The sequence below is a fragment of the Mustela nivalis genome (genome assembly GCF_964662115.1).
Source record: "Mustela nivalis genome assembly, chromosome: 19".
Taxonomy (NCBI): Eukaryota; Metazoa; Chordata; class Mammalia; order Carnivora; family Mustelidae; genus Mustela; species Mustela nivalis.
In genome coordinates, this window is record NC_139038.1 from 6,688,003 (window position 1) to 6,711,761 (window position 23,759).

The window sequence follows — 23,759 nt, forward strand, 5'->3', positions numbered from 1 at the left end:
CCGAGACTAGAAGGATGATTTCAAACAGGTAATGCCCTGTACAAGTCAATGAGAAAATAAATACTGGAATTTTTCATTTTGCTGATGCATCCTGTTCACACTTCACTTTTATTTTTTTAAGATTTTATTTATTTGGCAGAGACACAGCGAGAGAGGGAACACAAGCAGGGTGAGTGGAGAGGGTAAAGGATTTCTGCTGAGCAGGGAGCCTGATGTGGGGCTCTGTGCAGGGCTCATCTCCGGACCTTGGGATCACGACCTGAGCTGAAGGCAGTCGCTTAACAACTGAGTCACCCAGGCACCCACACACTCTTCACTTTTAGAAAATGGTTGACCTCATATTTGTAATTCATGTTTATAAATTTACAACTTGGGCATAATGAGTGTCTCTTTTTTTCCCCCACACTTGCTCCAATTACAAATCTCCACCCAGTCTAGCCTTTGTCCTTCCCCAGGCTCTGGTTTGAACTGGCCAGGGGTCTAAAGGCTGGCTTTACTTACTGAGTGCAGTTTGGGGCACCTAAAATTGTGAAAAAGTACGAACTTCATGGGATTGTTGTGAAAATTGAGACGCCATTTTACTCCATAAGTGGTAACTGCGGTTTCTGAGTTTAGCAGGAAATATCCCTATCAGGAACAATTCATTTCCCTAACGTTTTTCCTGCATCAACATATCAAATATACCTCTGGCAAACTTATCTAGGCACAGTAGGGTGTTTGAAATCTTGATCCTATTTCTAAGGCTTTTCTTCCTCTTTTAGCCCATGGATACCAATATGTTATCCCTGCTTACTTATATACTCCAGGCCCAGTTAGGGGTTGTGTAGGGGTTGAAGCGACATAGGGAGAGGACAGGCTGGATTGCAGGTATAGATAAGGGATTTCCTCCCAGCAGGGTCATCCCCGCCTTGTGATTTGGAAGAAGGGAGGTGGGGATGGGTGGTAAAACCGCAGGGGTCAAGGGAGTAGGCGAATGGGGGTGCTTACGGGACAATAGGGGTGAGAAAGAAGTAACCAATTTAGATCCTAGGTCCACATGGGTGATGAAGGGCAAATAGGGAAATCTAGCCCCGTCTCCCTCAATGCCTCCTTGGGGCCCCAAAGAGGCGCTATCCCAAGCCGCTCTTGGCCAAGCTCCCCAGCGGCCCTTGAGAACTCGCGATCGAGAGGAGACCTCCGAGCTGCCTAGACGGGACCCGGAAGTGCGCACGGGGGAGCCCGAGTTTCCAGTCGTGCCGGGGGACCGTGGTCGACGCTGCTGCGGAGCGGTTGCGCCAGTGAGTATTCGAGGTCCGGCACCGGGAGCTGCCGGCCCGCGCTGTCGCTAGGGGAGAAGCGCGGTCCTGCGGCGGGGGTGGGGCTCGGCCGTGGGGAACCAGGTGGCGTGGGGGGTGGGGCCTCAGGCTGGACCGCGCCCCCGGCGCCGGGGCCCAGGCAGCCTGGGGAGAGAGCAGTGGGACCCTCTCCTGGAAAAGCTTCACTTGCATGTTCCCCTACATCTGCCCTCTTCTCCCTCCCTTTCCCGCAGTGACTGCCCGTCCGTTGTGCCGCGCTCTAAAGAAATTTTAGAGGTCTTGTCTTTGGAGCAGCACCGGGGATTGGATCCAGCCCATGGAGAAGCTGCCTGAGCAGATAACCCCGGAGTCCCTGTATCCATCCTCCCAGCAGGAGCCCCGAAAGAGCAAGGGTGAGGAGCTGACCTAGCTGGCTTTCTTTGTCTAAACTTTGTCCTTCCAGCCGCGGCCTCGGATCAGATGGACACGGTTAACTTTACACTTAGAATTGTCCTGGTGAAAAACTCCCCCACCCCCTTTTATTTTTAACCTCAGGGCTCTATTACCTGTAAATAAAGGCTGTAACCGAAGTTTCCTTTCTTGACTGTGTGGAGCAGACCTGCCTCAGCAGTACTATCCTAGCACTGAGTCGTGGAGGATCTGTCATTCCAGCACCTGCCAACTTGCTTGGCTTTCGGAGAAGCTCAGGAAATGTTGTGAAAATAAATGAATGAATGAACTCAGCCAAGTATGTCCCATACCTGAAGTACCAGGAAAAGAGCGGGCTTCTCCGCTCATCCTACCCAAGCTCTCCTTCATTCTTAGGGAAGATACATTTACCACCCGAGGTGTAAACTCCCAAGAGGGTGCTTTGCCTGTGGAGTACAGTAGATAAGCTGCCACCTGCTGATGGAAAATGAGGTTAAGCTATTAGTATCAACATTTTCCCCCTGAGTATCAACATTTTTATTTCAATCTGCCACCCATCCCACCATTAAGAGATAGATATATGTGTAGGCAGTAAAAAAAAGATTATTAAAATGGGTGACAAAGACTTAGATAAAGACTCTGTGATGGCTTATTTTTGGGGAGATTTTCTTTTACACATTTATTTGTAAGAACTATGTTTTCAGACTAATTTGTTAACTTGACAGGTATTGATTGAGCTCTTAGTATGAGGTGTTGGGACTAAGTTGGAAGAAAACCAAACCCCTACTCACCCGCGAACTTAAAGAGTTGGAATAGTTACCTGTGAGAGGCTTTGGGACAATAAACTGTAGAAGTTTGCAAGAGGAGATCCCCGTAGACTGGGTTTTGACCCTGGAAGTCTTAGAAAGTCAGGAGTCTCACCTTGAAAGAATTTAGAGTAAGAAATGTATGAAGTTGGCGTTTCTCTTTTAAGTAGTATACTATTGTTGTATTTATTTATTTATTTAGAGAAAGCCAGTGAGCGAGCAGAGGAGCAGAGGGAGAGGGAGAGAATCCTAAGCAGGCTCCATGCCCAGCATGGAACCCGACGTGGGGCTCGATCTCATGACCCTGAGATCATGACCTGAACTGAGATCAAGAGTCGGACGCTTATCTGACTGAGCCACCCAGGTGTTCCAGAAAGGAGTCAAGTTTTTTTTTTTTTTCCTAAAGATTTTTAAAAAATTTATTTATTTGACAGACAGAGATCACAAGCAGACAGAGAGGCAGGCAGAGAGAGGAGGAAGCAGGCTCCCCACTGAGCAGAGAGCCCATGCGGGCCCAATCCCAGGACCCTGAGACCATGAGCCGAGCTCAAGGCGGAAGCTTTAACCTACTGAGCTACCCAGGTGCACCGAAAGGAGCCAACATTTAATTGAAGGAGGATAGATGCTTACCACAGGCTCCCTGTTGCTAGTCTTTCTAAAAGGCCAAGTGCCTGTACTCACCTTCTAAAATACTCATTTCCTCATGTTAGTTCACAGTGCCCACTGCATTCAGTCCATACTCCATAACCTGGCATCCCGGGTCCTCTGCAATGTGGCCTCAACCCACCTTGAAATCTTTCCTGTGGGTTCCCCAAAACAAACCCAGCAAGACTGGTGTGTCTGCACTTTCCACCGTTGTGCCTTCGTGTCCTTTTTCTCATGTGCGTTGCTGCCCGCTACATTCTCTGCCTACCCAAACGCCACATATCCCAGTGTCCATGCACAGGAGCCTCCTCCATGAAGTTTCTGAAGCAGACTTGGGCTGTGAGGAAGGAAACAAACAGATGCAAGAGACGTTTACATGAAAACCCGAGGACCTGGTGGTTGATTGAGCATTAGGGAGGAATTGGGTACAATTGCTCTCGTTCCCATCACGTCATACCCCTTAAAAAAATTATCACTAGTTGCTTTTGCTTTTTTTTTTTAAAGATTTTATTTATTTATCAGAGAGAGAGAGAGGGGGAGAGAGCGAGCACAGGCAGACAGAATGGCAGACAGAGGCAGAGGGAGAAGCAGGCTCCCCGCCGAGCAAGGAGCCCGATGTGGGACTCAATCCCAGGACGCTGGGATCATGACCTGAGCTGAAGGCAGCTGCTTAACCAACTGAGCCACCCAGGGGTCCCTTGCTTTTGCTTTTGTAACGCCGGGCACTGCTTCTGCTCCATCAGAATTGATCAAAGCCACGTTGCCAGTGGCTTAGCTAATGAATCCACTGGACACCTTTTTTCAGCTTTAATTTTTTGGCACCTTATAACTATTATTTTGTTGCTGTGATCGCTGTTCCTTGCACATCGTGTTCTTTGGTTTTGGAAGTACTCTTCTCTTTTCCTCTGTTCTTTCTTTTGCCTTCTTGGGCCTTCCCCACTGCTGTTTCTCCATCTGTTTTTAAAACATTGGTTTTTCCCCAAGACTGTTCTTAGCCCTCTTTTTTTTCACTCCTGTGGGTGATCCTGTCCCCTTTCAGGACCTCTCTTAACTGCTTTCTTCTGCTCTCGCTGTGAGCTGGGACCTGGATACTAGATGTTCGTGGGTGTACTTCGGAGCTCCTTGTTTTCTGCCAGGCTCCCACCTCCCTACCTTCCAGTGACTGTCTTGGTTAATTGTAGTAACTGGTTTTCCCAAGCTGGAAAATTTGGAGTTGTGCTCTACTATTCTCCTTCCCTCCATATTCAGTCAACCACCACCAAATCCTGTCAGTTTTTCTTCAGAAAGGTCTGATTCTGTTGCCTGTGACTGCCATTTCCTCACTTTAGACCCATTCTAGTTTTCTTGGAGTGCTGACACATCCCTATGCTATTGGCCATGTCCCCTACTCTAGGCTATCCTCCGTCTGCTGCCAGAATGAATTTCCCTGGAAACAAATTTGATCAAGTCAGTCTCTGTCCAAAGCCCTGGGTGTGGCATATATGCGTCTTCATATCTGGCTCTACCCTTTTCCTATTTCCCTTCCTTCCTTCCTTCCTTCCTTCCTTCCTTCCCTCCTTCCTTCCTCTTTTGAGAGAAACAGAAAACGCAAGTCGGGAGGCAGCATCCTAAGCAGACTCTGTGCTCAGCGAATAGCCCAATGTGGGCTTGATCTCATGACCCCAGGATCATGACCTGAGCCGAAATCGAGTCAGACACCCAACTGATTGAGCCTCCCAGGCACCCCATCTGGTTCTCCTCTATTTTTCTGCTGTATCTCTGGCTTCCTGCCCACATGGGCCATATATTTCACTCACATGGAGTTTTCTTTTCTTTCCTTTTTTTAATTATTCCTTAAACTTACTGTTCCCCTCCATGTTGCTGAGCCTTCACAGATGCTGTTACTTTTGCCTGGAATATTCTTCATCTTGTTGATCCTGATCATAGTTCAAGATCCAGCTCAACGTCATTCTTTGAGGCTGCCATCTCCAGTTCACCTAGGTAGGGGTTGTCCTTCCTGATTGTGCTTTGAGGCACCTTCATAAGCCCTCTACTGGTATCTTGCATGTAGTAGGTGGGATGTATGTTTGCTGATTGGCTAAATCAAACGGAGTGTATCTGTTTCCTAGGGCTTCCATAACGAATTACTACAACTTCATGGCTTCATACAGCAGAACTGTATTCTCTTGCAGTTTTGCAAACTAGAAGTCCACGAAGGCAGTGCTGCCTCTGAAGGCTGTAGGGTAGAATCCCTCCTTGGCTGTTCCCAGCTTCTGGTGGTCCCCAGCAATCCTTGGTGCTCCTTCACTTAAGGCTGCCTCACCTGTCCCATGGCTTTCTTTCCTGTGTGTTTCCATGTCTGAATCTTCCTCTCGTTTCTCTTATATAGATGGCAGTCATTGGATTTAGGGCCTACCCGAATCCATTCTGACCTCATCTTAACTCTGCAAAGACTCCGCTTCCAAATAAGGTCATATTTGAGGTTCCAGGTGGACATGAATCAGTGGGGGGCGGGGCAGGGAAACGGCACTGTTGGACCCAGTACAGTAAGTAATGCTCATTTCTTCTGCTGTTAGAAGTAAATATACTTGGGACCCCACAGCTTTGTAGTTAGGGTTAGAAGAACTACTTTCCCCCCTTCCCTTTAAATTAGAAGCAGATCAGTGAAGAAACTTTTTTTTTTTAAAAACTTCGTCCACAGGGACACATTTGATTTGTTTATTTCAGGGGACAACTGCTCTCTTCTTGGGCTTCTCGAGGTCTGTCTCAGTCTGACCACTGTCTGCTGAGGCATTCTAGAAGGTTCTACTCTCTACCAGGGTTCGAATCCAAGTTTTTGATATTTTTTCCGTAAGTGGCTCTGACCCATGAGGAGATACATCTCTCTGAATTCTTTTTTTTTTTTAAATATATATATATATATTTTTTAAGATTTTATTTATTTATTTTGAGAGAGAGACAGTGAGAGAGAACATGAGCGAGGAGAAGGTCAGAGGGAGAAGCAGACTCCCCATGGAGCTGGGAGCCTGATGTGGGACTCGATCCCGGGACTCCAGGATCATGACCTGAGCCGAAGGCAGTCGTCCAACCAACTGAGCCACCCAGGCGCCCCCATCTCTCTGAATTCTGTTTGAGCCTCAGTCCGGAAGACGTTTTACAAATGGTCTGTTTGGGTCCCTCAGTGACTTAACGATTCTTCTCTGGATTGCTGGGAGATAATCAGGAGCATTTTTTCAGTTTTTTTTTTTTTTTAAAGATTTTATTTATTTATTTGACAGACAGAGATCACAGGTAGGCAGAGAGGCAGGCAGAGAGAGAGGAGGAAGCAGGCTCCCTGCTGAGCAGAGAGCCCCATGCGGGGCTCGATCCTAAGACCCTGGGATCATGACCTGAGCCGAAGGCAGAGGCTCAACCCTCTGAGCCACCCAGGCGCCCCTGTTTGTTTTTTTGAAGATTTTATTTATTTGAGAGAGAGAGAGATAGCAAGAGAGATCTTGAGTGGGGAGGAGAGGAAGCAGCTCCCCGCTGAGCAGAGAGCTTGATGTGGGGCCAGATTCCGGGATGCGGAGATCATGACCTGAGCCAAAGGTAGATGCTTAACCAACTGAGCCATTCAGGTGCCCTAATTAGGAGCATTTTGAAGGCCAAATTGTGTGCAGGCTTCTTTACATAGTACTGGGCTTGGAAACAAAGAAATGGAAGACATCATTTTTTTAAAAAAGATTTTATTTATTCATTTGACAGACAGAGATCACAAGTAGGCAGAGAGGCAGGCAGAGAGAGAGAGGAAGGGAAGCAGGCTCCCTGCTGAGCAGAGAGCCTGACTCGGGGCTCAATCTCAGGACCCTGAGATTATATGATTTGAGCTGAAGGCAGAGGCTTAATTAACCCTCTGAGCCACCCAGGCACCCCTGGAAGACATCTTTTATTTTATTATTATTATTTTTTTAAGATTTTATTTATTTGACAGACAGAGATCACAAGCAGGCAGAGGCAGGCAGAGAGAGAGGGGGATGCAGGCTTCCCACGGAGCAGAGAGTCTAATGCGGGGCTCAATCCCAGGACCCCAGGACCATGACCTGAGCCGAAGGCAGAGGCTTCAACCCACTGAGCCTCCTACGCGCCCTGGAAGACATCTTTTAATCTAGAGATACTTTCAATATAAATTGAAGGGAACACACACAACTGAAAATACTTCCAAGGAGAGGCCCCAAGACGATGTGATTAAATTCTATGAAGGAGGCGGAAAGCAAATACTTTAGAGATTGAAGGGCGAGCTCACTTCCAGGTGGGATTAGAGTAAGGTTAGGTTTCCGGAAGGAGGCTGCCTTTGAGCTGGGGTCTGGAGGGTGGAATAGGTTTTTGATAGGTGGAGGAGAAGGACGTGGGCGGGGATATGCATGGCCAGGAAACTGGTCACATTGACCGGAGCATGGAGATGAGACAGAAGGTGAGTCTGTGAGGCGGAATAGAGTAAGACTGGGAAAGGAATGCCAGGCCAAGGAGCTTAGCTTTCGTTTGGTAGATATTAAAGTATGTTATGTTGATTTTCTCTTCAAGATTTTATTTACTTATTTGACAGTAGGCAGAGAGGCAGGCAGAGAGAGAGGAGGGAGCAGGCTCCCTGCTGAGCAGAGAACCCCATATGGGGCTCGATCCCAGGACCCTGAGATCTTGACCTGAGCCGAAGACAGAGGCTTTAACCCACTGAGCCACCCAGACACCCCTGTGTCGGCTTTTTCTTAATAGGCGGCTAGCCGGTGACCTTTGTATATCGAGGGAGAGAATCTGATTTGTTGAGTGTGGTACGGGGATTAGGATCTGACTTAGGCCATTACTAGTGAGAATAGGAGGATCGGGACAAAAACCAAGGAGTGTATTGTAGGTAGAAACAGTAGTACTTTATTTACTGAGTGGATGTGGGGCAGAAAAGGGCGTTACTGCTCATTGTCACCTGTTCCCCTTTTTTTTTTTTAAGATTTTATTTATTTATTTCTCAGAGAGAGAGGGAGAGAGAGCGAGTACAGGCGGACAGAATGGCAGGCAGAGGCAGAGGGAGAAGCAGGCTCCCTGCCAAGCAAGGAGCCCGATGCAGGACTCCATCCCAGGATGCTGGGATCATGACCTGAGCCGAAGGCAGCTGCTCAACCAACTGAGCCACCCAGGCGTCCCTCACCTGTTCCCTTTTTATTTTGAAAACGCTAAAGCTAGAGGAGAGTTGCAAAGAACAATATAACAAATACTCATACACCAGAGGGAGGAGCACATTTGAGACATACGATCTCAAGAGACTTAGGGTATGAGAGCCACTTAGAAATATCTTTTTAGATTATTGGAGGTGCTGTCGCCTGTCATAAATATCCCCCATTTCAGGAGAACGGGACACAATCCCTTCAGCTACTCAACCCAGAGAAAAAACTTGGTTTTTCTGTATTCATACCTGTCAGTCAGTAATCCTGTCCATACCTTCGTCACCATTTTTTTGCAGAATCCCAGCACTTCTTACCACCTTCTCTGCCACCATCTTGGTCCAGGGTGCCATCATCCCTCGTCTGGATTGTGGCGGTGATTTCCTGGCTGGTTGTCCTGCCTCTGCCCTTGCCTCCCTACCATCTCTTCCCAACATAGCCGGCAGCGTGATCCTGTTAAAATGTCAGGTCTTGTCCTCCTTTGGTCCCAAGCCTCCCAAGGCTTCCTGTCTCACCCAATAAAAGCACACCTCTTACAATAGCCTATCGGGTCCAGTGTTCTGTGACTCCTTTCTGTGTCTCTGACCTTATTTCTTACTACTCTTCCCCATGCTCATTGCGTTCTAGTCATACTTGACTCTTTGAAGACCCCAGTCCTTTGCACTTGCTTTTTCTTCCATGTGTAATGCTCTTTCCCAGAAACCCTTATCTCCTTCAAGTCTTTGCTTCTGTGTCATTTTCTTAGTCCTCCTTTGACCATGGGGTGCAGAATTACAACCCTTCTGCCCGCTCCCTCCCTCTGGCTCTCTATTCTTGCTTTTGTCTCGGTACCACTTGTATCAGCTAGTATGTAATTTACAAGGTTTCCTATCTAGCTCCCTTATTAGAATGAAAGACCTTAGAGGGCAAAGTTTTTGCCTGTTTGCCCCCTGCTGTATCTCAGCACCAGGGACTGTACCTGGCATGTTGTTGGTGCTCAGTAAGATAAATGTGAATGAGTCAAATGTCACAGGACTGGTAAAGAGAAGGATTCAAGAGTTGTAAGAGAAGGATCACCTTCAGCTTAATGGAAAGAGCGATATTGAACAGGGCCTGAGAGCTGTAGGATTTACATTTTGAAGACGTCGGGCCGGCTCTCAGTTCTCTGGCAGTGGGCCACATAAAAGGCTCATCCTCTAGGATACTAGGCCTTCACATGTTGGGAGAGAACAAATAGCATGGTCCCACAGAAAGGAGAGGGGGCTTTATGTAGGAGAGGAGAGGCGGAATGAGGCTGGAAAGACGGGCCAGGCCAAGGAGATGTAGAAGAAACCCTCATTTTAATATTTGCCCAAGCCAACCACAGAAGGCACGTCTCCTGCTTCATGAAGTATTCCAAATCCAAGTCCAAATGGAGGCATTCCTAGGCTATTGATCTTTCCATTTTTTGTAAAGATTTAATTTAAAATTAAATACCATTAAAATTTTAGCTGCTCAGTTGCACTGGCTACATTTCAAGTGGTCAGTAGCCACACGTGGCCATTGGCTACTGTATTGGACAGTGCAGATGTGGAACAGCTGTATAACCACAGAAAGTTCTGTCGGGACCATGCACAGCGAGTGACTTGAATTCATAGTACCAGTTCATTATGGTATCTTGCTAAAAAGAATTGGTCTGCCTAGCTACTATTTAGACTCGATTGATGCCTTTATCTTTCTTTTTAAGTTACCGAACTTTTTAGAGCTAGCTGGTGTTCTCTGTTTGCAATTTGTGCGACATATAAGAGAAATAGTTAAACACATGTACAAGCGGATGTAAAAACATTGAGTCAGTAATCACTCACACTGTTAGAATGGTTATTGCATAAAAGACAAGAAGTTAACACGTGTTGGTTGTCGCTCTCCGCCGGCAAGAACGACTCGGAGACTCACGGAGCGGCGAACCTTCTTCTTTAATCGCTTTTTTTCTCTTTTCCTCCTTTACCCTCGGCGCATGCGTTTTTATGCAGGCAGTGTTAACCAATCAGAATGCAGTGCTCATGCACCTCCCGTGAGAGTAGACCTAAATGAACAGCCAATCATATTCAGTCCCTTACGGCTCTTAGAGTAGGCCTCCTGTACCGGCTCCCGACAGTTGGTGAGGATGTAAATTGGTGACCTACCAACAGAACCACATATGATCTGTCAGTTCCACTTCTGAGTATTCATCTGAAGGCAATGAAAGCACTGTCTCGGAAAGCTACCTGCACCCCTACGTTCACTGCAGCATTAGGTCCAGTAGCCAAGACATGGAAGCAGCCTAAGTGTCCATCAGTGGACGAGTGGATAAAGCAGATGTGCTGTGTCTACAAAAATATATGAGTATACACAGTGGAATATTGTACAGCTACAAAAAGAAGGAAATCCTGCCATTTTCCCACTGAGCCACCCAGGCGCCCAAAATCCTGCCATTTTCGACAACATGGATGAACCTCGAGGGCATTACACTAAGTGGAATAAATCAAACAGACAAATACTGTGTGATCTCAATTATATGTGGAATCAAAAAAACAAAACAAAACAAAAAACAAAAAACCCCAACTCAGACACAGAAAACAGACTCGTGGTTGCCAGACGTGGGGGGTGGGAGGGGGGGAATTGGATGAATGGGGTTAAAAGGTAGAAACTTCCAGTTATAAGATAAACAAGTCCTGGCATGTAATGTACAACCTGGCAATTATACTTGATAATGCTGTGTGTTTGAAAGTTACTGAGAGAGGGGATCTTAAAAATTCTTATCAGAAGGAAAAATTGTTAAAAACACAATATCTAAACAACATGCAGAGGATGGGGGTATATTTGGGGGTGGAAAACAAGTGTGAATATGGTTCTGTGATAAGACAGCACAGATGATTATTAAATTCTTTTTTTTTTTAAGATTTTATTTATTTGTCAGAGAAAGAAAGGGAGAGAGAGCAAGCACAGGCAGACAGAATGGCAGGAAGAGGCAGAGGGAGAAGCAGGCTCCCCGCCGAGCAAGGAACCTGATGTGGGACCCGATCCCAGGATGCTGGGATCACAACCTGAGCCGAAGGCAGCTGCCCAACCAACTGAGCCACCCAGGCGTCCGGATTATTAAATTCTTAAAATGACCATTGACAAGTAAAATCAGGGCTGTTTATGTGTTACTCTTTCACTGCTGATGGAAATGCGACATTGGCTGTTTCACAGCACCCCCTTCCTTCATAAAGATCCCTCTTAGCACAGGGCCTCCTTTCTCTAATATCATTGCAAAGCAACCTCTCCAGCTTTAGTAAGTGGTATTTCAGTTAAGGGGAGAAATGTGTTAAATAGGAGATGTTTTTCTCTCCTGTCTCCCTTGCATGCAGGGGTACAGGATTTGTTTTTGTATATTCTCTTAGAGTTGAAATCAACTTGGGAATATTTCTCTGTACCCCGTGGTTCATATTTTAAATAACTTTTCCTCCTCCCACCTCTTCCTTTATCAAATCTTACCCATTTGCTGTATTTCTAAAATATGCATATGAGGTCTGAGTTCGTGTTCATGAATGAGCATGTGAACATCTGAGTGTAGAGAGAGATACTCCAGTGAGAGAGGTGTTGGTCTCTGATATGTGAAGGGAGTCTTCCCTGTACCTCAGGGATGATCATGTGGCCAGGGTGCTATGTGGGCAGAACCTCTGGGGTGAGGTTCTCCTCTTTAATTTATCTGTTCAGACCCTGCCCGACCCCACATGTAGCTCCCATCCTCTCCCTTCTAAAGTTCTGAGATGACTCCACTTCCCTCAAACTCTGCTTCCCTTTCTGCTAATCCCAGTATGTCCGTCTGGTTATCTACTTTATAAACCCAAATTTTAGTTTCCCCACCACTTTCTCCAAATCTGCTCAACTTGTATCCATCTTTTCCCTATATTGCAAGGCCATTTTTCATACATTTTTTTAAACCAAATGCTTCTGGAATACTCTGATCATCCTGTTCCCTACCAGGAGTTTTTCTTGTTATATTTTACTTTTTAAATATTTTCCATCAGATGGTGAGAACTGGACTGAGGATCAGTTAATTATAAAAGCAGAAAACTCTCAAAGTAGGACTACGACTACACAAAGGAGATGAATATGAACAAAACAAACACAAGGGGCTCTGTGAATATGGACAAAACTTTCATAACATCACAAACTCTATCGAACAGCCACAAATTCTTAATTGAAGAGAAATCCCAAATGTGTAATATATGTAGAAAATTATTCAGGTGGAACTCATAACCTTATTCAGCATGAAAGGATCCACACATAAGAGAAACCTTATGAGTTTCATGAATATGGAAAAGCTTTTGGCCATATTTCAAAATTTATTCAGCAAAAAAGAACACATACTGAAGAGAAACCCTGTGAATATAGTCTCTGTGGGAAAACCTTCCAGTGCAGCTCACACCTTATCCAGCTTCAGACAATTCATACAGGAGAGCTGCCTTATATGTGTGATGATTGTGGGAAAACCTTTGGTCGGAGCTCAAGTCTTGTTCAACACCAGAGAATCCACATGAGGGAGAAACCCTATGTGTGTAGCGTGTGTGGGAAGGCCTTCAGCCAGAGCTCAAGTCTAATAGAGCACCAGCGAGTTCACACCAAAGAGAGACCATATGAGTGCAATGACTGTGGGAAAACTTACAGTCGTAACTCACACCTCATTGAACACCAGAGTCCACCCAGTGGAGACTCCTTATGATTTCAGCGAGTGTGGGAAATCTTTCAGTAGGAGTTCACTTCTTATTAAACACCACAGGATTCACCCTGGAAAGAGACCTTATGCATGTTGTGAATGTGGGAAATCCTTCAGTTGGAGCTCTTATCTTATTTAGCACTGGAAATCTTATGGTGGAGCAAAATCTTCTGAATACAAAGAATGTGGGAAAACCTTCAAGTACAGTTCATACCTTTCCAGTCATCTGGGAATCCACACAAGAGAGAAACTGAATGAAATGAAGTGGGTAGAGCCCTTGGTCAGAGTTCAGCTCTGATTAAATGTCAGAGCTTGCAACCTGGGAGAAAGCCTTTGGGTTTCATGAGGGTGGACGGCCTTCTGTGCTGGCTCAGCTCTTATTAAAACCTGAAAATACAGATGGTAGACAAATCTCATGGGTGTGTTCAATGCACAAAAAGCTTTAGATGGAGTTTCTGCCTTACTCAGCATCAGCAGATTCACTTTGGAGAAGTGTGTGTCAGAGAGGGCTGTGAAAGGAACGTAATGCAGCATGACCAAGGTGGTGGCTAAGCAGAACCTTCAGTTAACACTATGATTTGGTGTCAAGGATCTGCTTCAGAGGGAGATTCTGTGGTTTGGTGTCCAAATCTTCATAGTCTTCTGAAAATGGAATGAGTTAGGTCCATCCCAGGGAAGAAAGAATCAGGAAATTCTAGATTTGGACTTGTAGGTCAAGAAAGCAGCCGGGTGACCTTTGAGCCCAGGAACTCTCCTATCTCATCTATTCCATTTGTTGTAACTATCAATGGAAGTGGCTCTTGGATCTTGCACCAGCATGTCACTCCCCAGTGTTCTGCAGACTCTCTTTATGCTTTATAGGACATAAATGCACTTAATAAACAGGCAAATTTTCTAGACCAACAATCTCTTGATGACACGTTATGGGCTTTGTTATGTGTCAACTTGGGCTGAACTGCATTTGCCAGAATTCCCTTTTCTGTATTTTTCCTGGTTCTTGTGGGCTAGAGGGAGATTCTTAGGAGACCAGGAGGGCAGAAGAAAAGCAGCAGTTATTATTTTTGTGGCTCACCCAGGTTGTTGCTAATCTGCTGACTCAGCTCCCCAGGGAGCCACAGCAGCTGGGCCTGCAACTGGCCTACCTTCGCCTGGAACCTGCTCTGCCTTTGCTGGGCTGTGTGTGTGTATGTGTGTGTGTGTGTGTGTGTGTGTGTGTGTTTGTGTGTCCTCGTGGTTTTACTTCTCTGATCGAATCCTAGTCATACACGTGCTTACTGTTCTTGAACAAGTACACATTGATTTTTCAGTTTAGATAGAGAGGAATGGTTAATTTCTGGCTGTTTTTGAAAAAATAGTTTTTATGATTTCCTTTGAGAAAAAGTCACGGTTCAAACTCCTTCATAACAAAATTTAAATCATAACCTGAGACAGAGCTTCACTACTGTATAATTGTCCAGGAAAAGGGTGAATAGCCAAGCAGTTGAATAGTGTGATACATAATGGATAAAATTCTTAAAATATTTTTTATTTTTAAGAAATCTCTACACTCAACGTGGGGCTCAGACTCGTGACTCCCAAGATCAAGAGTCACATACTCCACTAGCTGAGCCAGTTGGGAACCATAAAATTTAAAAAAACTTTGAGCACCCATTTATCATGAAAATTTAATTAATTAATTAAATTTATTTATTTAAAGATTTTTTAAATTTATGAGAGATAGAGAGGGAACACAAGCACAGGGAGCTGGGGAGGGATAAACAAGCTTCCCACTGAGCAGGGAGCCTGATATGGGGTTGAATCCCAGGATGCTGGGATCGTGATCTGAGCCGAAGGGGTGCTTAACGACTGAGCCACCCAGGCGCCTCTAGCCCAAATATTTTAATAATTAAAAGAAATTCCAGGGGTGCCTGGGTGGCTCAGTGGGTTAAAGCCTCTGCCTTTGGCTCAGGTCATGATCCTAGAGTCCTGGGATCGAGCCCCACATCGGGCTCTCTGCTCCACGGGGAGCCTGCTTCCTCCTCTCTCTCTGCCTTGCCTCTCTGCCTACTTGTGATCTCTGTCTGTCAAATAAATAAATAAATCTTCACCCCCCCCCAAAAAAAAAATAAATTCCAAAAACACCTCTACTGGGTAGTATATTGTTAAGTTAGGTATCTGAAAGAAATATCTACTTTGTTGTAAGTGCTTTAAAAAAATTTTTTTTCTTTTTTTTTAAAGTAGGCTCCATGCTGGGCATGGAGCCCAGCGGGGGTTGGGGTGGGGTGGGGTGAGGGCCGTCAAACTCACATCCCTGAGATCAAGACCTGAGCTGAGATCAAGAGTTGGATGCTTAACCCACTGAGCACTCCAAGTAAATGCTCATTTTTGGTTACAAAAAATCAGATTATGTTTCTTCCAGTTAGTTTGGATTAATGATTATCTAAGCTATCAATGAAAATTATACTTACAATGTGGACTTTTTTTTTTTTTAAAGATTTTATTTATTTACTTGAGAGAGAGACAGTGAGAGAGAGCATGAACGAGGAGAAGGTCAGTGAGAGAAGCAGACTTCCCATGGAGCTGGGAGCCCGATGCGGGACTCGATCCCGGGACTCCAGGATCATGACCTGAGCCGAAGGCAGTCGTCCAACCAACTGAGCCACCCAGGCGTCCCACAATGTGGACTCTTAAAATGGAAAATTGCCAGTCTCATAGCCCCCAAGTCTGGTCTGGTGCTGTGCACACAGCGGGTACTGAGTGAATGGCTCTGGAATGAATCTGTTTACCAGACACCACAGTCTTCTTTATTTCAGATCTCCTGTCTGCACTCCTCTACTTTTCTCCCTCTGTAATCGATAGGTGGTTATCAGCACTCACTGAGGGTCACCTTGCTCTAAGAACCGCCTTGCATCTGGATGTCCTGAGAATGGACTTGCCCTCTGTGAGCTCGGGTCTGAGCTCAAGTGCCCACTTATGCACTCGACACATGACCCTCCTTGAATCCATCCCCATGCCCTTCACCACAGAAAGGGATCTTTCCTTCTGTGGGGTCTTGAGATGTGTCAGGGATAAGGCAGGGCTTGATGAGTTGGGGTTGAAAGCTGGGCAGGATTCTGATTGGCGGAGAATAACAGAGAGGGGCACCCCAGGACAAGGCAAGTGCGTGGGGTCAAAGGCCAGGCTTCAAAGGGCAGAGGTGTTTGTGGAGACCAGGAAAGGGGAGAAAAGAGTTTGTCTAGCAGCATCAAAAGCACTGAGGTTGGTGTGTGTGTGTGTGTGTGTGTGTGGTCGGGGGAGATGCCTGGCTCGCTCAGTCAGTAGAGCATGTGACTTGATCTTGGAGTTGTAAGTTCAAGCCCTATGTTGGGTATCGAGATCACTTAAATAAAATGTTAAAAAAAAAAAAGAAAAAACAAAACACTAAAGTGGGGGCTCTGCTTCTTTGGGCACAACCATTACAAGTGGCAACTGACCAAGCTCTTAGATCTCAGGTAAACACAAGGGCAACCACTCAGCCCAGTTGTTGGTTAGGCCTTTCTCTGTCTTAGTACTGAACATTCCACACCAGGAAATGTTCAGTCCTGGGCGAACAGGGATGACTGGTCACCTGACGCCATAGTAACCCCACCTTCCTGGTCCCTCATACCTCCTAGCTGCAACAGGACCCAGTAGAGTAGAGCAGGAATTCTTTTTTTTTTTTTTTTTTAAGATTTTATTTATTTGACAGAGATCACAAGTAGGCAGAGAGGCACACAGAGAGAGACAGAGAGAGGAGGAGGAAGCAGTCTCCCTGCCGAGCAGAGAGCCTGATGCGGGGCTCGATCCCAGCACCCTGGGATCATGACCTGAGCCGAAGGCAGAGGCTTTAACCCACTGAGCCACCCAGGCGCCCCAGGAATTCTTTTTTTTTAAAAGATTATTTATTTATTTGTCAGAGAGAGAGAGAGAGAGCGCGAGAGCTAGCACAGGCAGACAGAGTGGCAGGCAGAGGCAGAGGGAGAAGGCGGCTCCTTGCTGAGCAAGGAGCCCGATGTGGGACTCAATCCCAGGACGCTGGGATCACGACCCGAGCCGAAGGCAGCTGCTTAACCAACTGAGCCACCCAGGTGTCCCTAGAGCAGGAATTCTTAACTTAGGCTGCATACTGTGCACACTATGATTTGGTGTCAGAAGACTATTGCCTCGGTCCCAGTCTCAGAGATTTTATGGTGTGGTGTTTGGCCTGGATATTGGCATTTTGCAAGTTCCCAGGTAATTCTAATGTGCACCTAAGGTTGAGAACCCATGACAGGGGATATTAATGCTTTACAGGTGCTGAGAGAAGGACACAAAAAGACCACAAAGGATCTGTGCCTCAGTCACTAAAGCCTAGTAAGAGGACGGGGCTGGGACTGTGGAGTGCATCAGGGGCCCCATGTGAAAGTGGAGACAGGGTGTCCCAGGAGGAAGGAGCTGTGGGAGGGGGCTCTGGCCTTGGATTTGGAGCCAGCTTTTGAGGGGGGGTTCCCTGAGGGCAGTAAGCTCGGTCTGGTGGGGAGGGAGCAGACGCCTGCTCACTTCCCAGTTCTGTACCTGGTAAAACTACAGTTTGGGTGCTTGGGTTTTCCCTTTGAAACTCTGGCCGAAGGAAGCACAGAGCCTAGGGGAAGTCAGAGCCCCAGTTCAGGGGGGTCACCCCATTTTCCAGCAGGCAATTACTCTTCCGTTGTCCATCCTCTACCCTGGAGCTGGGAAAATATTAAAATATTTCTAGAGGATGCTATAACCTAAACCTATGCACACATTCTAGAATTTCCAGTCCTAGTGGCGGCTGGCCTGGTAGCCCCTAGCCTTGCTGTGTATATAGCCTTGGGACCCCTGGGTGAGAGGCATTTCCTGTGCTCTGGTTAAAGAGGTAGGAGTCTGGGCAAAGGGAAGATGGGAGGAGGAAGAGGAATTTGGGTACTGCCATCCAAACATGACTGCTTTCATTTCACCTGTCGTGGCCCTTAGGATGAAATTCTACAAGACCCTTCACGTCCCAGCACTGCCCATTGATTTCCTCAGTCCTCTTGGGGGTACTCCTTCCAGTCATTTTAAAATTTGTTGGGCCCCTGAACACAGTATTTTTCAAATGTAAGTCAAAGCAACTAATGGGTCATAAATTAATTTATCATAGTAAGTTGCAACCAGCACTGAGGGTAAAAGAAAAAATTAGGCAGGACCAGAGAAGGATATTTGCATTCCTTGAGTGCAATGCAAAAGTGAAGCTTTTCTGTGTGCAGGTGCACACGTGTGTGCCCGGTATAGTAGTTCTTGCTGTAGAGCCAGTGAAAACCTTTGCACAATGCAGTCCCCTATTGGGGATAAGATTCCGTTGAAATCCTGCCCCCTTGCAGGTCTTCCCTTGCACCGCATTTGCCTCTGCAATCCCTGTAGCTATGTTCCTTTGTGCACTGATAACATCTGAAAAAAAAAAAAAAAAAGAAAGAATTATTCAGTTACTTGTCTCTGTGCTAGATTGCAAGCTCCATGAGGGTAAGGACTGTATACAGTGAACATCTTATCTGTCATTGGAGAAAGCAATGCGTAGCTGAATGATAAACCCAAGTTTAGCATCCAGCTGTGTTTATGTCCTTTTTTTTTTTTTTTTTAAAGATTTTATTTATTTATTTGACAAGAGATCACAAGTAGGCAGAGAGGCAGGTAGGGAGAGAGCGGAAGCAGACTCCCTGCTGAGTAGAGAGCTAGAGAGCCTGATGCGGGGCTTGATCCCAGGACCCTGGGATCATAACCTGAGCTGAAGGCAGAGGCTTTAACCCACTGAGCCACCCAGGCGCCTTGCTGTGTATATGTTCTTAAACAATAATTTTATCTGAGAGATTTCAATATGCCAAAAAGCTGGAAAAAAGTATAATTACTCAGATTAATAATTATTACTGTTTTCTGGTACCTGCTTTCTATCCATATACTTTTTTCTGAATTACTTGAAAGTGAACGTGGATATAACCTTCACCCCTAAGTACAATGTCATGCTTCTCCTAAGAGGAAGGTGGTTCTACATCATTGTGACCCTAGTAACATACCTAAGAAAAAGAATTTAATTCCCTAATACTGTCTGAAGTGCTCCTTCAGCCACCCGGCAGGAGGAGTTATATTACCATTCCTGTTTCAGAAATAAGAAAACTGACACCCAGGAAGGAGAAATAACTTACCCAAGGTCACCCTCCTGGGAATGGCAGAGCTGGAATTCGAATTCAGATCTGCCCGGCTCCGGATCGCTTCCACCTCCATCAGCGCACCCACCGCGAACAGCTGCGGAGGCCAGGGACTGCCCAGCCGAGAGCCAGGTGAGGGGCGGGCGGCTGCGGTCGCAGGCCCGGAGGGTCCCTGCCCCCCTCCGCAGCGCCCCGCGGGCTCCGTGGGCTCCGTCCGCAGACCGCGCATCCTCTCGCTCCGGGCCTCCGGGCCCAACGGAAGCTCGAAACTCCGGGCCGGGGGACCAAGGCGCGGGTGAGGGGCCCTCCAGGAGGGAAGCCCTGCCCCGGAGACCGGGAGACCCTGACGGTTCGCAAGGCGGGAAGGGAGGCCGCGGGGGGAGCGAGGGGCAGGGTGTTCCCGCGGATAAGGGGTTGTGAGAAGGGACCCCAACCCTCCACCTCCAGGCCGCACAGAACCCTACGGGCTGTTGGGACCCACTGTGGGATGCGGGCGGATGGTCAGATCTGGGTCCATTTTGGGGTCTGGAAAATGTCCCCGTGGCTTTGGGGCCAGAGAAGGGCCAAGGAAGCTTGTTGGCAGGAAGGATCCTCTGAACAAACCGGGGTCAGTTTGCTGCCCAGGTTGCCCCGAATCACTGGTGGGAAAGGGGCTGAGGCTCCTGTGGCCCTGACAGGTACCCCCACTGTTCCGACCAGATGTACTTTCTTTCGTCCATCCCTTTCATTCCCAGTACAGCTCCCTGCTGACCCCGGGGCTTGCGCGGGGCCTCGGGAGGGAACAGGGCAGCATCCAGGCTGCTGCAGGGTGGCTCAGGGACTCTCCCAGAGGGAACCCCGATTGAGGAAGCTCCCCCAGGCCCGCGGCTCCGGGCTGGTTCAGGCTCCACCAAGCTGCAAACTCTTTTACTTTCCTGGGTCCTTTTATTTATTTATTTTAAAAAAGATTTATTTATTTATTTATTTGACAGAGACAGAGATCACAAGTAGGCAGAGAGGCAGGCAGAGAGAGAGAGGAGGAAGCAGGCTCCCCGCTGAGCAGAGAGCCTGATGTGGGACTCGATTCCAGGACCCTGAGATCATGACCTGAGCCGAAGGCAGCGGCTTAACCCACTGAGCCACCCAGGCGCCCTCCTGGGTCCTTTTAAAATAATAATTGAAACAGTGTGATAGTTGCGTCACTGACAGTTGTTTTTGTTTTGTTTGGAATGCCTTTTTTTTTTTTTTAAATTAAAGATTTTATTTATTTGAGAGAGATAGAAAGCGACCACAAGCAGGGGGAGCAGCAGAGGGAGAGGGAGAAGCAGGCTCCCTGTTGAGCAAGGTGCCCCAGGCAGGACTGGATCCCAGGACCCTGGGATTGGGACCTCAGCCCGTGGTGGAGGCTGAACCCGCTGAGCCACCCAAGTGTTCCTGTTTTGCATGCTTTTGGCAAAATTAAAAGTTTTAGCAATTCTGTAACCCACCCACCCCCATTCACTCTCTCTTTCTCACTCATGCAAATGAGCTTATCTATTAGGAAGAATTCACTGGTTCCTGATTTGAAAGTCACCAAGCTGAACTCTGGGCCTGAGGCCTGAAGTGGGAGGGAGGGGCAGCTGTGTGGGCCTCTGGTCCTTTGCCCCTGTGCTGACCTACAGTGGTGCGTCTTTCTCTCCTGTTCTCCGTTTCAACAGTACAAAGGGGTCTACAGATTCCCTGTTGTATTAACATGTCTAGGGTCCTTTGAGTCTGGCCGAGATCAGTGCATCCCCCAAGTTGCATGTCGATGGGGTGCAGTGGTCTAATCCCCATGCTAAGGGCTGTTCCAGAAGGCTGGCAAGGTCCTCCTCACTGGAGAGCTGCCAGGTTGGGGGGGGGTGTCAGATAAGAGGTGGCATGCTGGGGTACATCTGGCCCTGAAGTCACCCAGGTAGGGGGGAGGAAAGCTTTGTACCCAGTGACCTGTTTTTTGTGTCTTTCTCCCCTCTAGTTACCAAGAGCCTGCAAGTTCCTTTTTTCATCCCTGAATCACTGCCTCTGGCCTAAGCTGGGCATGGGGCGTCCGGTAAGTGTGGACGGATTGACAGGTGGTGGCTGGTGGCTGGGAGGGCTGGGTGCCATGGATGGGGCCAAGCAGAGCTTTATGGGAGAGGCAGAGGGCCCCCCCCCACCCCACTCTGGGGAGGGAAGGACCGCACTGACGCTGGAGCTGCTTGGGAGGGAGACCTGTGTGCGTGGGGCAGGAAGGGCAGGGGCTTGGGGACTTCCTGGGCGGACGGCCGATGAGATGGAGGGGTCCTGTGGTGATGGAGCGTGACCAAAGCAGGGAAAACACGAAAGGCTATTTCAGGCAAGTTGAGGTTGCGGGGGAACAGGCCGGGGTGCAGACCATCTGCTGACAGTGTCTAGAGGAGTTGGTCCCACGTGGAGCAAGGGGGTCAGGATGGCTCCGACCAGAGGGCTGTAGAGCTAGGACTGCTCTCCGGACTGCCTAACTCCATCATTTTAGAGCAAGGAAACTGAGGCCCAGCAGTGAGGTGACTGAGCGGTGTGGCCTGGGGGGTGGAGGGAAGATCTAAGGGGAGCTTTGGACAGAGCGAAGGATTATTCAGGTGGGAAGAAGAGAAGCTAGTGACAGGAAGGAGGGGAAAGCGCAGGAGGCTGTTTCCAAACGAGTCTGACAGCACTCAGGAGTAGCTGTGTTCACGCGTTTATAAATAGCAGATTTTGGGGTGTGTGTGTGCATGAGCGCACCCCGCACTCTGCGGGTCCCGCAGCCTCAGAGACACTCCCTACCCCGGCTGCAGGGCGGGGGGGGGGTCTGCCTCGGACCATGGAGAGGCTCCAGTGCCTGGGGGGATTGCACAGGGTGTGGACCAGGGAGAGCAGCCCACTCATTCTCTGCACTTCAGACCCCGGCCTAATGACCACCCCCATTGTCATCCTGAAATCCCCAAAGCTATTGGCTGTTAGCTGCCTGTGGAGCACAGTGCAGGGGGTCTTTGCAGGTGGGGTGATTGTTAACAGAATCAAGCGGTGAGAACTTTAGGGTTGGCGGGGCTTTGGGACTGGCCTAGTCCAACATCATTTATTGAGGTGGAAATTGGGGCTCAGAGAAGGGACCCTACTTGCCGAAGATCCCCTAGTGACTCAGTGGCAGAAAACGTTTCGTGCATATTTTAGGTCTGCTGAAGCGGTCTGTAAGGTTTTCAAGTTGATCCAGGCCACGAAATCAACATTTCCCGAGCCTCACGTATGTGCTAATATTTCTGCAGGAGTCATCTCCTTCCCCTGTTCCGCATGAGAAGCCCTCACTTTTCCCTTGAACAGGTGATGATGACTTTAGAGAACAAGGATGTGAAGGGATTCACGTGGGCCATAGCCCCAGCCTTGACCTCCCTGGGCTACCTGCTCATACTGCTGGTCTCCATCTTTCCCTTCTGGGTACGGCTGGTAAACGAGGAGTCCCACGAGGTGTTTTTCAGTGGCCTGTTTGAGAACTGCTTCCATATCAAGTGCTGGAAGCCTCGACCCTTATCAGGTAAGGAAGGATGGAGGCAGGGACAGGACAGGGGGAGATGGGGCCAGCAGGGGGACTTGGGTGACAGAGGACCAGATGGAGTCAGAGAGGACAGAATTTAGTAAGTGCGTAAGGACATTTTCTGAGTCTCTGCTCTCTAGGTTAGAGGAAAGTACGTGGCTAGCAAAAAGTTAATAGTATCAAGTCGACCACCGGGGTCAGGAGCAAATGTGTCTGCAAGGAAGTTGATTTCTGGGGTAGGAGTGGCTTTACCTAGGATGGAGGGGCAGGGGTCTTGCCCTACTATGTGAGGCTCCAACACCTCCCAGGGCTGCTGTTAGCCCCCCGACAAGGGACCCTTTTTGGTGGGCCCAGCTCCCAGCTGGGGAACAGCCTTGTTAGGAGAACCCAGGCTGGATTTCAGCCCCCACTTGTTGCCTGTGCTGAACACCTGTCCGACTGCAGGTGGCAACCTGCTCAGGCCCGAGTACCACATTCTCAAGGGAGAGCAGGCAGATAGGAGCCCAGTGGGCCATGGATGCACTTGAGGCTGCGTTTTACAAGGGACTTAGGGAGGTCAGGAGGATGTCTGTGTTGGAAAAGGGGTGAGCCTCTTTGGGGAAGGGTCCTTAGGGACTCTCTCCTGAAGAGGAGAAACCTCTTTGGGGAAGACGGGCCATGCTGTGTGTGCTCTTCGACCTGGGGCTCCTCAGCCTCAGCACTGCTCACACTTCGGCTGGATACTCTGTTGTGGGAGCGCTCCTGTTCCACGCAGGACAGTTAATGGCACCTTTACCCCCTCTGACCCGATTGATGCCCTCAGTTGCGACAACTAAAATGACCTCTTAGCATGGCCAGATATCCCCAGCGGGGGCTATAAAACTGCACCCGATTGAGAACCATTGGTTTAACCCCAGAGTAGATTCTAGAACATTTGGGTCTTTAGCAATACCTTTGTCTTTTTGTCCCACCCCTAGCTGTCCATCTCTCCGTGCTTAGGAGGGCGTACAGACGTGTGTTAATGTGTGTCTGAGTCATGCCAATTGTAGGGGATCATCGA

At 48.0% G+C, this 23,759-nt stretch overlaps 1 protein-coding gene across 5 annotated transcripts in view; it reads left to right on the forward strand.

Annotated features, from left to right (window-relative positions):
• Positions 1–907: 907 nt before the first annotated feature.
• Positions 908–23,759, forward strand: part of TMEM225B (transmembrane protein 225B) — a 30,775-nt gene continuing 7,923 nt past the window's right edge. Inside the window, exons 1-6 of one of the 5 annotated variants that reach the window (XM_082712773.1) lie at positions 908–1,277; positions 1,529–1,687; positions 5,029–5,134; positions 19,155–19,329; positions 21,170–21,244; positions 22,510–22,720. In XM_082712773.1, coding sequence (XP_082568899.1) covers positions 1,612–1,687; positions 5,029–5,134; positions 19,155–19,329; positions 21,170–21,244; positions 22,510–22,720 — 643 coding nt within the window. In that variant the 5' untranslated portion in view covers positions 908–1,277; positions 1,529–1,611. Of the gene's footprint in view, positions 1,278–1,528; positions 1,688–5,028; positions 5,135–19,154; positions 19,330–19,416; positions 19,547–21,169; positions 21,245–22,509; positions 22,721–23,759 lie in introns of those variants that run through there. The other 4 variants (XM_082712772.1, XM_082712774.1, XM_082712776.1 and 1 more) reach the window with 4 other exon arrangements.